General features: G+C 52.6%; 1 protein-coding gene across 1 annotated transcript; it reads right to left on the bottom strand.

The window, feature by feature from the left end:
* Window positions 1-12,200: 12,200 nt before the first annotated feature.
* TMEM271 (transmembrane protein 271) lies at window positions 12,201-13,304 on the bottom strand. The gene has a single exon (XM_032633188.1). It carries the CDS (start codon window positions 13,302-13,304, stop codon window positions 12,201-12,203), a length of 1,104 nt encoding a protein of 367 aa, XP_032489079.1.
* Window positions 13,305-13,526: the final 222 nt, after the last annotated feature.

Genomic DNA, 13,526 nt, shown 5'->3' on the forward strand with positions numbered 1-13,526 from the left:
CGTGTGTAGTCGGGAAGGTCTCCTTGACCTCAAGCATGAGAAATACGTGGCCTCTTATCTGGGCGGGGCTCAGCTGGTCCGCCTCTTCATCCGGCAGGATCTGCCCACGGGGGACAGACTCCAACTGCTCAGCCTGGGGCCCATCTATCTCCTGCCTCAAGGCATACGAAAATGGAGTCAGGCAACCACTGAGGACCTGGTCTCAGACACTACCCGCACCACTGAGAACGTGAACTTTCTGAACCGTATTAAACTCAAGGACACTACCAGCCGTTCTCAAGACAGTATCTGCTGGCCACTGCCAGCTGTAACCTTATGATCTCAAGGTCTCCCCTTCTAACTATGCAAACATTTCGGACTCCAACCAATCCTTGCTTAACTAGCATCCTTACTTCTTGCCAGCTCCAGTTATATTCTTGATCAAAAACTCGTTTAACTAACTGTAACCTTGCTGATTTTGCCATCATACGCACCCCCCGTTTTGTAGTCCCACAGAACACAATGCAAGTAATCTTGAATCTGTGTCTCCTGGGCTACAGTTCTAACAAACCCCAATTAAACACCTTTTTATTTTAATCAGGTCTCACCTCAGATTCTAAACTGTTGGTTAACACGTACATTTATATCTAATAATAAAGGATAAAGTGAGATCTCTACCTTAAATTATAAACGAAGATAACTTCCCAGATGGATTAAAGGCCTTATTGGGAAGAGGGAAATTTCTCTCTCTATCCCTCGTGAGTTCTTGTGGCTGCACTAGTAATAAAACTGACTCAAGACAGATTACCAGGAGAAAAGGAAACAAAATTTAATACATGTGCACAGAGGTTTCATAGAAATAGTACCTAAGAAGTGGCCAAAGTAGGCAGGTTTTATGCTTTTTAGACAAAGAAACTATAAATTTTGTGAAGGATTGAGAGGACAAAAAAACTTAGGCTTTAGTGCTCAATTAGCGAAGAATCTAAGCAGAGTCTGGGCTTGGGGAATAAATTTTAAAAGTAACAAGGTTTGTTTAGACAAGCTTCTCAGTCCTAATTCCCTGTCCCTGGAGATAAGGGTGTCCTTCTACGTCCAGATGCAGGGAGGGCACCTTCACATGGGAGACTTATTTCCTGCTTTCAGGGCACAGAGAGGACGTTCAGAGTGTCCCTTTTGCAATGGCCATTTCTTAAGTAACTTTAATTCTAAATAATCCACATGCCATTGAGGCATATTTTGGGGCAGCCTACCCTGGGCCCCAACAACTTAAATATAAAAGCAAAACTGTAAAACTTTTACAAGAAAAGGAAAAATATCTTTAAAACATCAGGATAGGGACTTCCCTGGTGGTCCAGTGGTTAAGAATCCGCTTTCCAATGCAGGGGACACGGGTTGATCCCTGGTCAGGGAACTGAGATCCCACATGCCGCGGGGCAACTGAGACAGCGCACTGCAACTACGCCCGCGCACCGCAACTACTTAGCCCGTGCACTACAGCTAGAGAGAAGCCCGAGCCCTGCAATGAAGAGTCTGTGGGGCCAAAAAAACAAAAAAAAAAACAAAAAACAAAAAACCACCAGGATAGGGAGAATTTCTTAAGCGAGAAACAAGAAGACAAGCGTCGACTTACAGAAAAGTGCACAACATATGTGTTGTGAGCTTAAGTTTTATTCAGGGACCTTACGGAGGACAGCGGCCTGGGAGACAGCCACTCAGTAGCTCTGAGAGACTGCTCTGAAGGGGTCAGGGGAGAAGCCTAGTTTATATATCATCTTTGGCCTGGGAACATGTGCAGTAAAGCTTACATCCTGGTAAAAGACTACTGCTATTCACAAAGAACAGGCAACTCAAGTTAAAGGTTTTAGTGCTTTTCTATGTAGGGGAAGATGCAAGAGCCTGGCTTCATTAAAACTCTTCCTGAGTTATGCATCTAACGATGTAAGGAGCCTGCTTGTCCAGAGCACACATCGCCCATCCTGCTTTCTTCCTAAATCCCTCTCAGGGTGCGTGTCGGTCAGCACTGCAGTGGCTGATGACTTAATCTGCATTTTCTTTATTTATCACAAGCCATATAGGAAAGGATTAATAAATGTGATTTACTTTTTGACAAATGACACCCCAGACAAACGCAAAGGCAACTCAGCTCTGGGATAAGGAGTAGTGTACCCAGCGTATGTGTCTAGAAATCAATCAGTAAAAAGACAAGAAATTTTTTTCATGCTAGAGAATAAGAATGTAGGAGTTACAGAGCAGTCAATACCTCACTAGTAACTGTGGAAATGCAGGTGAAAGCTGTGAGATACCATTTCACAGCAACTAACAAGAGGAAACACGAGGGTCTCTGAGGCAGGTTCAGGAGACGACCCTGAGCTGCAGGGCGGGCAGGCCCTACACACGCCTACCCAGAGCCCCCATGGTGCAGCTCCTGGGAGGGCAGAAAGGCACAGGCCCCAGGAACACACCTGAGTGTGGGGCTTAGAGAAGCCTTCCCTGAGAATGAGACAGGTGAGGGGTTTTGTGCAGCACGGATTGTAAGGGGAGAAAGGAAATCCCCTAGGAGTGACTCGGTGGGGAAATGGCACATGAGCTGAGGGTTGGCTACACGATCGGACACAGCACAGCAGTTAGAATGCAGGAACAAGAATACCAGTAAGACCACAAACAAATCTCAAAGACATGATGTTGAGGTTAACACACTACGCGTCCTGTGATATTATCATTTACAAAATGTGCATGTGATGAAAATGTGTTTCTCAGATATATTTGCTCTTCACCCACAGTTCCTGGCTTCCATTTCCCAAAGCCCTTGGAATTTTCATATCGATGAGAGCAACGGGAGTATCCTTTGTTATAATATTTGGCCTCTTGTCTTCAGTTTCTGAAAGTGTTTCACAGCCATGAAGGTGAAGCGGCTGTCCTGTTATCCGTAACAAGCCCTTTCTACCACAATTGGGTTTATGTTAATGAGGTGACTTTTGTATCCCACCCCAGGATGGGGGCTGGTTGCCAGGAGAACCAGCCAGGTGATTAGGGAGCTGGAACTTTCAGTTCCACCCCCTCATTTCTGGGGAGGGGAGGGGAGGAGCTGAGGTTGAGTCAATCACTCTTGGTCAATGACTTAGTCAATCATGACTATGTTTAATGAAGCCTCCATAAAAACCAAAAAAAAGGAGTTCTTTTTGACCCTTTTTGGAGAGTTTCCATGTCAGGGAACCAGGAAGGTTCCTGGTGCCACCGTGCTGGGCCCCCAGCTCCACAAAGACAGAAGCGCCTTTGTTCAGGACCTGGCCCTGTGTGTCTCTTCATCTGGTTGTTGATTCATATCCTTTAATATCCTTTAATAATAAATCGTTAAACTACTGAGTAAACATAAGGTTTTCCTGAGTTCTCTGAGCCATTCTAGCAAATTAATGGAACGACCCAGAGGAGGGACTCATGGGAACCTCTGATTTATAGTCAGTCGGTCAGAGGTACAACCTGGACTTGTGTTTGGTGTCTGAAGTGGAGGGCAAAATCAGACTCTACCTCTGGGTTGATAGTGTCAGAACTGAGTGGAATTCTCAGATTCCACGCTGGCATCAAGAATTGCTTGGTGTGAACAAGCCTCCACACACAGTCATTGAAATTGGGTCCAGGAACTCTTCTCAGTATGACACCATTATGTAAAGTTTAAAAACGTGCACCCCAACGTTCACTGCAGCACTATTTACAGTAGCCAAGACATGGAAGCAGCCTAAGTGTCCATCGACAGAGGAATGGATAAGGAAGATGTGGTACATATATACAATGGAATACCACTCAGCCATAAAGTAGAACGAAATAATGCCATTTGCAGCAACACGGCTGGACCTAGAGATTCTCATACTAAGTGAAGTACGTCAGAAAGAGAAAGACAAATACTCTGTGATATCACTTATATGTGGAATCTAAAATATGACACAAATGAACTCATTTACAAAACAGAAACATACTCACAGACATAGAGAACAGACTTGTGGTTGCCAAGGGGGAGGGAAGGAGTGGGAGTTTGGGATGAGCAGATGCAAACTAGTATATACAGGATGGGTAAACAACAAGGTCCCACTGTATAGCACAGGGAACTATATTCAATATCCTGTGATAAACCATAATGGCAAAGAATATCAAAAAAATGTATATATATGCATAACTGAATCACTTTGCTGTACAGCAGAAATTAACACAACATTGTAAATCAACTATAGTTCGATTAAAAAAAAAAATTCAAAGCCACACTATATAATATGCACAGACACACACTTTTGTTGTGGAAGCACGAAAACACCCCAGGCATGACCCACAACGAACGAGAGGTGAGTGGTGACCCAGAGGATAAGGGGGACACCCTGGCTGCCCATGTACAACTTTACATATTTAAAAATAGAAGAGAAATGGGGACCAAGTATGGGGAATGACATTTTAGACTGTTAAAAGAGTTTTCTGTTTTATTTTTATTTATTTATTTTTTTTTTTGCGGTATGCGGGCCTCTCACTGTTGTGGCCTCTCCCGTTGCGGAGCACAGGCTCCGGACGCGCAGGCTCAGAGGCCGTGGCTCACGGGCCCAGCCGCTCTGCGGCATGTGGGATCTTCCCAGACCGGGGTACGAACCCGTGTCCCCTGCATCGGCAGGCGGACTCTCAACCACTGCGCCACCAGGGAAGCCCTTCTGTTTTATTTTTGATGCAATGTAAACTGAATCTAAACAGTGGATATGTGTGTATTATATTACATGAGGTACATCGTATTTAACATTTTTACTGATCAAAATAAAGGAAGCGTGTGGGGAGGAGACTGCCCGAAGTTAGGCTGGTCAGCAGCCACTAGCCACGGCAGCTCTTGTGTCTTTGAAACGTGGCCGGTCCAAATTGAGATGTGCCTTATGTGTAAAATACAACCAGATTTGTGCACTTAGTATGGGAAAAAAAAGAATATTAAAGTCTCTTTTCCCCCCAAGAGTGAGCACATGCACTTGCACCGGGGCGAGCGGCAGGGCGGGAACGCGCAGCTCCCTCCGGAATTCCCAGCATCTGGCCCAGTGGGTAGCTGTTGAATGAACACTGAGATGAATTAGCAGAGGCTGAGTTGAGGGGCTTGGTGACAGGCGTAGGGATGGAGTCCCTCAACCAGGAAGAGGGAGATGCTGAGTTTTGGCAAAAGGCTGAGTTTAGGGTCCTGAGGGACCCTTGTGGGAAGCAGTCAGCCATGAGAGCAGGCTGCGGACGTGCCAGGCATGCCGCCACTGCTCGAGGGGACTGTCCCTGCTTGTTCCCATCCTTGTTCCATTCCATGAGAGATAAATCACCAGGGCCCAGAGATCAGAAAGAATGTAAACTGAGACAAGCAAAGCTGTCTCCCCCCGGCACGTGCAGGTTATTTTTGATGATTCTGGGTTTATGGGTTTTCTCCCAGGGAAGTTAACCCTGAGCCGAGACAGCCATTAGATGATGTAAAGCACCATCTGGCAACCTTCCCTCTTCTAGTCTGTGTAATCTGCAGCTGTAGTGCAATCAAATCTGCCTGCAGCCAGCAGTTGTCTTGGTCCTCTGACCCCATTCGTCGGCGCTGCTTCCGTTCCTGAGCCCTTCCCTTCTGGCTCTGGGCGGTTTGGTCTTCCTCGTCTGGCTGGTCCGCGGCAGACCCTGAAGGGGGCAGTGAGAAGGCCAGTGGCTGAAGGCACAGAGGTCTGGAGGGAGCTGGAGATTGTCACACCGCCCGCCCCACGCCTGGGCCCACAACGCCCACAAACGCCACTTGGGAACAGATGGCCCTGCTTGTGACTGCACCCGGCAAGGGGCCCGGGCACCAGGCAGCACTGCGCTCAGACCGCTGCTCTCACACCAGCTCCATCCCGGGCACACAGCACGTTCCCTAAGCTTCGGTTTTCCCACCTGTAAAGTACCATTTCCAGGATTAGGGGAGGCAGTGGCTGCAAAGTGCTTGCCACAGGGGGCCTGGCCCATGGTGAGCCCTCAAGACAATTAGCCCTTGATCAGGTGCTGCCTGTGCTGACAGAGATGGCAGCGGGTGTGGGCCCCCGGGGGCTGGCACGCAGGCTCCGTCAAGGCTAGCTGTGCGGGCAGGTGAGGGCCAGGTCTCCGGCAGCCCCTGGAGCTTTTCCCAGCCTCCAGGAAGGGATGGGGATGGCAAGAGGTGAGGGAGGTGGGAGGGGGGCAGAGCTCACAGCTGTGGGCGGCTCCACTGGGCAGGGGCAAGGGGCGCTGCCTCAAGGGCCGGTGGAGCAGGTGGTCCAGCAGGTGCACCTGAGGGGCGCTCCCAGCAAAGCCTACGTCCCAGCGGGGCCATGACACGGGGCGGGGGGGACAAAGGTCCAGGAATGGGCAGAGGCGCTGGGGGGACTGTGGGAACCAAAGCTGGCAGGTGAAAGAGCAGGTGGGGAGAAAGCCCTTAAAATGAGCAACACCGAGGCCGCAGCAGGGTCCCACGCTGCCTCAGGCAGAGAGGCCTGGAGATGGGAGAGCCCCCTTTCAGAGCAGCCTGGGGCAGGGAGCACACAGTCCGTGGCCTTTCACCTCAACACGAGTGGAGTATCCCAGCAGGAGGAGAGCCTCTGACACCAAGGCCACCCACTCCCCGACCTGCCAAGAAGAGGAGGGTGATCCATTCCAGGCTGGATTCACCAAATATCGCAGTCTCCGGGGCTCGTATCTGAAAATGTTTGCAAATACACCAAATGGAACTTATTTTCAGAAAGTTTTTCGCCTCGGGGGATTAATTTTACTCTTTCAGCTTCTTTTAGAATGTTCATCTGAGGGCTGATGAGGGCTCCACCAGCTTCATGCCTGTGCCCCGGTTCAGGGGAGGGGTGCCTGTCCCCAGGGGTCCTCAGAGCTGGCCCCAGGTAGGAAGGAAGGAGCAAACCACTCAGCCTCGACGGAGTTCTCTACTGGATTCAATATAGTTCAACACTGTCCTCCCCAAATTCTTGTTCACCCAGAACATGGCCTTACCTGGAAATAGGGTCTTCGCAGGACCTAAAGCCAGCGGTGTCCTTCTAAGAGGCAGAGAAGGACGCACAGAGGTGGAGGCCACCAAAGGCGGGCAGAGATAGCGGTGAGTCCACAGGCCCAGGCACGCCTAGGACTGCCGGCCCCCAGGAGCCTCGAGGGGGGCACAGAATGGATTCTTCCTCGGAGCTTCCAGAAGGAGCCAACCGTGCCGACCCCCTGACCTCAGACTTATGACCTCCAGACTGTAAGAGAATAAATACTTGCTGTTTTAATCCACGTAGTTTGTGAAGCCTTGTGACAGCAGCCCCAGGAAACTAAGATAAGCTCCTAAAACGTCCAGGCGCCTGAGGCAGCACAGACCCCTGCGAAGGTCCAGGCCCACATCCTCGCGCCCCTTTCTCTCCTCTCTGCTTCAGCGATGCCTCTCCGTTAGCTTCCCCAAGGAAGCACACCAGCCTCGGTCGCCACACCTACTTCGGTCCCACCAGACAGGAGCCCCCTGTGGCCCACAGAGAAGGTTGAAGGGTCAGGCTGGGCCAGGTCCACGAGGGTTTACTTTTCTTCAGAAAAGGCAGTTCTTGAAAGTTTCTGGGTAGGACAGCATGGTCTGACACACGTTTTAGGAGAAAGTTGTATCAGGAGTGGAGCTGAGAAAGGGCTCAGGCTGGCAGTGTAGGAATACTGGAAGGGCATGGCAGGTGTGCAGCCGAAGCCAGCCTGGGGTCAGGGAGAAAGGCACCCCTCCAGGTGCCAGAGCCGTCCCCATTCCCGCCCGCCCGCCCCCCCGCCCCCAGTCTGCTGGGAGCTCCTGCCCTCGGTACAGCCCAAGTGGTCGTGACCACGCAGTCTGCTCGTACAGGACAAGCGCCGCACAGAGACAGGAAGGAAATGATCATTTTGTGGGATGTGTTGTGCTTTAACACAGATCTCACTGGTCCTAACGTAACGGCATTTCTACTGACATTCTGTTGAGGATCAATACTAGATAAAAAGGTAAAGTGGAGATCTTGGCTTCTCTACATGAAACTCACATCACAGCTTCTCTAGATGAAACAAACATTAAAAACAGCGACAGGAACCACCAGGCTTTCTCCCACCTCCCCAGTAAGTCCTTAGAATTCAAACTGGGGACATAATGATGTATGGGCACTGTTTTCAAAAGTTACCTTTTCTTTCCATTTTGGTGGGTTTTTTCCTGTCAATCACTAGGCTGAAAAGTAGCAAATTAAGCAAAGATATTGGGTCATCTAGAAAACAAACCAATGGATTAGGCTGCTGCCTCTGTCTCCTATAAAAATAGGTACACAGGTATATAAAGAGTTTATACTTATTTATATGCCAGAATTCATTTGTCTTCATCTCTCTTTTATTAATTTTCATGCATATCTCGGTGAGAAAACAGTGCTTTGGGGCAATAACAACACTGAGGGCTTGCGTGCAGCCCTCCCCCGGCCCGGAGGTCACCCAGAGGTCAGTGCCCACCAAGCCCAGCAGTGTCTCTGCAACACTGCCGCCTGGGAGCCTGGGAACTCAGCCTGCCCCCAGCCTCCCTGACCCCGGTGTAGCCCTGCCGTGGCTGGCTGTGCTGTGCTGGCTTCTGGGTGAGGAGCCGTCCCACCAGCTTGCCACACCTGGATGTGACAGAGTGTGCGGGTCTATGTGGTGCCACTCAGCACCCACAGGTGCCCTCCAAGCAGTGCTCCTATGATGCCTTGTCAAGGGAAGCAGCAGCCCACGGCCAGGCCACTCCACCCGACACGTTGCACCTGGCGTCCTGGGTGCCCCAGGCAGGGCCACTGGCCTGGCCCTCAGACATCGCCAGGGAGGCTGTGTGTGTGTGTGTGTGTGTGAGTGTTCATCACTGGTGCATGTGCTTGCAAACCAGTGTGTGTGCACGCGTGTGCAGCTGTGGGCTTTCCTACGTGTACGTGCGCTCACGTGATGTGTGTGCGTACACACGTATGTGTGTGGCTCCGTGCACGTTGGAGGCTCCCACCTGCTCGGTGTCACGACACCAGCCAAGAGTAAAAACATTGCTCGCCGGCAGTTTCACCTCCACCACAAACACCATCTGCCTGATCTTTTTAATTAAATGATTGTTTCATCGAATATCAGTCAAAACTTCAGTTGTGTGGTTGCGATTTGTGTTGCCGAGAGCACGTCCTCTGCCTGAGGAGGACGTAAACACAGGCACTCTGGGATCACTGGTTCATCAGTCTCAAGAAAACACGGCTTGTTTGGTGACTGTGTCATGTGTGTGTTAATTAAATTATTCTTTTAAATGTAAACAACCTTTATGGTTAAAATAGTAACTTATGAACTCAGCATTAAGTGATGTAAAAACACTAAAATGTGTTTAGTTTAATTTTGGCATTTCACCATGATAATAAACTCTTGGTCTGGCCTCCACCAGGCCAAGAGTTTATTATAATTCTGAGAAATAGAATAAGACCCATATTTTAAGAAAGCTCCAAGGACTGGCATTATTTTCCAAGGAGCAGAAAGAATCAATTCTAAACAACTAACTTGAACTCTCAAAAAGGAGAACAAGCGTGAATGAGAAGGGCTTGCGCGGTGGTAACCTTCCGGACGCTGGAGCCATCACAGGAAGTCTGTCCCAAGTGGAAGGAAGCTGGGCAGCTTCACGATTCTCCACTCGTTTCCCCGAGTACTGGTCTTTGGAACAATTGGAATGTAGGCATATTTGAGATTTTCTTTCCTCTAGTAAACTTTAAAAATTAAAACCCTGGTATCCCACATCATTATATCAGCTTCTATAACGTGGACTTAACCATATTCATGGAGTTAGAAACACGTCTTTAAAAATCCCATCTGGCTTCTTGGTCAAACGTACATTTGACAGGGGAGAAGCCGCTGTCTGCACCCCCAGATGCTCTCTGCTGTCCCGCCCCGTTCTGCCTTCTGCTCTATCCCAAGGAAAGTTTGATACTTGGTTTTGCTTGCAAATTTGAAGACTCATAAGGCATCTAACATTTTCAGCTGTACAGACCGTGTAAGACAGAACCTCAGAAAACAGGAAGGAGGCGGGAGGGTCTGACATCTGATGTCTGTGCTGCACACGTATTTGCTCCGTGCCGGGGGTCCCTGCCCAGCTGCCTTCCGCAAGAGCCCACCGTGTGCCCAGCCAATGGGCACACTCTGGCCAGGCTTCCCCCTTGTGCAGTTCTGGAAGGTAAGCCTTGCAGCTGCCAGTGAGGGCTCTGCTCCAGGACGGAGCAGCAGCCTCGCTCAGGGTGCAGGAAACGCCTGGCAGTGCCGTATTGATCTGGCTTAGGTAGATGGGCTTCAGTATTTTACAAGTCACTTTTGCTGCCATTTATTGCTTTTTCTACTTACGTTGATGGCCAGTGGGCCGGGGGTGGGGGGGCAGGGGGCCCCAGGCCATAAGGACCGGCAGTGGGACTAGCTGGGCCGGGCCCTCAGCCTGGCTGAAAGAGGCCCAATATGGACCATTATCTGAAGAGGTCTGCGGATGAGGACCTAGTAGATTGGCTTTGAATGATTCTTTTTCCTCGGGTGGCATCAGCATAACAAGGAGAAGACACTGCCCATGGCCTCTTCCATCAGAATCCCCAGGTTTCAAAGTAATTGTCCAAGCATCAGCACCACGGCTTTGCCACCTCCACTGAATGGTGACAGGTCTTCGCTTCTCTGGGTAGAAAGAGGGCCTCCTCTCTCCAGCAGTTTCCTTTGCCGCTGGGCAGTGTGGCCAGGTCCCGGCTGGACGTGGGCCTCGGTCACCTGGGTACATGGGAACTCGAGCTGCAGGCAGTGCACCTGGGAGCTTAGGAGAGGTCTCACCCCAAAGCCCGCACCTGGAAACTACATTAACGCTAAATCTGGCTACTTTTTCACAGTTAGAAGTGGACCCCTATACACTCTAGAGAGATTACACATTATTTCCGTAGCTTTTGTCACCTCAAGTGTCTTGTGCTGTGCTCACCCTAGCAGAGCACAGAGTGTATCCTCAACTCCTTTTGCAGGAGGCACACACCATTTGGGTCAAGGTGGGGCTCTGCTTAGAGCGCGTTCAGAATTAGCAGCACACCTGCCGGGCACCACAGTTCCAGCCCATGGGAGTCGGGTCACCTTTTCCCAAGATTCAGAGCCTGCCCGGCTCCCAGTCAGCCCACAAGACTGGGTGGAAACACACTTCACCATCATTTGGAACGCATTTCATACTGCATGTGTAAACACACACGCAAACACATGCATATTCTAATGATTTGAAAGTATGACCTTCACATCAGTTAAGGCTATTTAAGGGGTATATTTCAAATGAAATGCTATAATATTCAAAATCACCAGATTAATGAGCTAATCAACAGAATAATCTTTGCCAGAAAAACTACGACTGTGATTTTCCAGGATTGGATTACTCATATGTATTAACCAAAATAAGGTCAGCTTTGCTGTAAAAACCCCATCGCCAGTTTCCAGAAAAAGAAATGTATGGGACCTGATATACACACAGAAATTTAGCCTCAGAAAGAGGCTGGATTTAGTCAACCAACTAGCATAATACAACTGTTCAAACCCAACATTTGTCTGACCAAATCCAATCATTTCCCCCCAAAACGGATTTGTGTTGACATCCTCTAACCCCAATTTGATGAATATCTCCAATAACATGGCAATAATTTAATAAAGGAACTCACCAATTTTAAATTGCAATAAATTTACCAAACATTTTCACTGTTTATGGAGAGCTTTACAGTAAGAAAGTGTCAACAAAAGCAGGCACATCCGTGTACAAAGTGTTGCTGTTGGTGCTTCTCCACTTCCATTCCTAAAGGACCAGCTGCGCTGTCTTTCTGTCCTCTCAGCGAGCGTTCTTCCGGCCGCGAAATCACCCTCTCTGGGTGAGCTCTCACTCGGGTCTCGGAGGGCGCCCAGGGAACGCGCCCAGGGAACGGACTTGCCAAAGAGAAGTGCGGTGGGGCGAGCCAACCCCAAAACATTTATTGTAAACTTTAAAATGGAGTCCGGATACGAACAGACACAGAAAAGAAGAGAAACCTCCCAGACACAGAAATAATCATACTGGAGGGCCAGTCTCGTGGCGGGGGGCCCCAAGAGGCGCTGGGCCAGACCGCCCCTGAAGATGCGTCGCCACGGAGAGGCCTGGCTTCGCGCCCCGCCAGCCCCCGACCTCCCTCGCTGCGGTGGCGGGTAGGGAGGCGGCCGCAGTACATCCGGATCGGCCCGGGGGCTCAGGAGGCCCGGCTCGGCTCCCAGGGGCGGGCCGCCTCGCAGGGCGGCCGGCAGCAGTAGGGGTAAGAGGCGTTGAGGTCGGGGTCCGAGGGCGCGTACCCCGGCAGCTCCACAGACGGGTGCCCCCCGCAGCACACCTCCACGCCCGCCTCGTCAAACGCGTGGAAGACGCCCACGTTGATGTAGGAGACCGCGTGGCGCGCCGCGAAGCCCGCGCAGTCCCCCGGGGCGGCGAAGTCCGACTCCTCCGGGGACAGGATGGAAGCCTCGCTCGGCCGCTGCTGCAGCCTCCGCCCCCGCCGACCCCGTCGGCCCCGCCGCGCCCGGGAGGCTGGCGGCTGCGCACGGAACCCCGGGCCGCCGCGGGGCCGCGCCAGGGCCCGGCCTCCCTTCCGCCGGCCGCGCCGGCCGCGCCGGGCCTGCGAGGACTTGTAGTTCTTGACCAGCAGGAGGCTGAGCAGGCCCAGGAGGCACTCGAGCGAGTTGAAGACGGTGGAAAGCACCAGGCCGCGCTGGTAGTCCTTCAGCTGGCGGCACTTGGCGGACGTGGCGCTGTCCAGGGTGCTGCGGCCGCGCGGCGCGCCGGGGCCCGGGCCGGGGGCCGCGGCCGGCGCGCGCGGGGGCAGGCAGTAGTGGGAGTACTTGCGTTCCACCAGGGACACGGTGTCGCCGTCGATCACGGCGCCCGCGAAGGCGCTGAGGACCCCGAGCATGAAGACGAGAACGCCCAGCAGGAGCAGGTTCTGGCTGTTCACCCGCCCCGAGGGCCCGGCTGCGCTCCCCGGCTCGCCCGGCGCAGCCTCCGGAGCCCCTGCTGGGGCCGCGGGGCCCCCGAGCGCCGGGCCCGGCCCCGGCCCCGGCCCCGCGAGGGCGGCGTCCCGGGGCCCGCAGCAGAGCAGGGCGGCGCCGAGCAGCGAGAGGCCGGCGGCCAGCAGCAGCCCCGAGTAGAAGGCGCCGGCGGCCGCCCCCAGCCTGAACGGCTCCCCGCGCAGCTCCGAGCCCAGCGAGAAGCACTTGAGGCCGACGGCGGCGGCACTGAGCGCGCAGGCGAGCAGGAGGCAGGAGGAGAGCGCGGCGCAGGCCCCGCGGATGCTCCACTTCATCCTCCGCGCCCGAGCCGGCCCGCACCCCGCGCGCCCGCCGCCGCCCGCCGCCGCCCCCGCCGCCTGCGCCTCCTCCCGGCGCCGCGCGGCCGGACCGCCGGCCTCCTCCTCATCCTCCCGCGTCCTCCCGGGCCCGCGCCGCCGCCGCCGCCGCCGCCGCCGCCGGAGCCCGCATCCTCCGCCTCCCGCCGCCGCCGCGGCCCCGCGCAGGGAACCGATGCG

The sequence above is a fragment of the Phocoena sinus genome, chromosome 5, assembly GCF_008692025.1.
Source record: "Phocoena sinus isolate mPhoSin1 chromosome 5, mPhoSin1.pri, whole genome shotgun sequence".
Taxonomy (NCBI): domain Eukaryota; kingdom Metazoa; phylum Chordata; class Mammalia; order Artiodactyla; family Phocoenidae; genus Phocoena; species Phocoena sinus.

Excerpts from the sequence above, each read along its gene's own strand:
- TMEM271 (XM_032633188.1), bottom strand. The coding sequence starts at position 13,304 with ATGAAGTGGAGCATCCGCGGGGCCTGCGCCGCGCTCTCCTCCTGCCTC.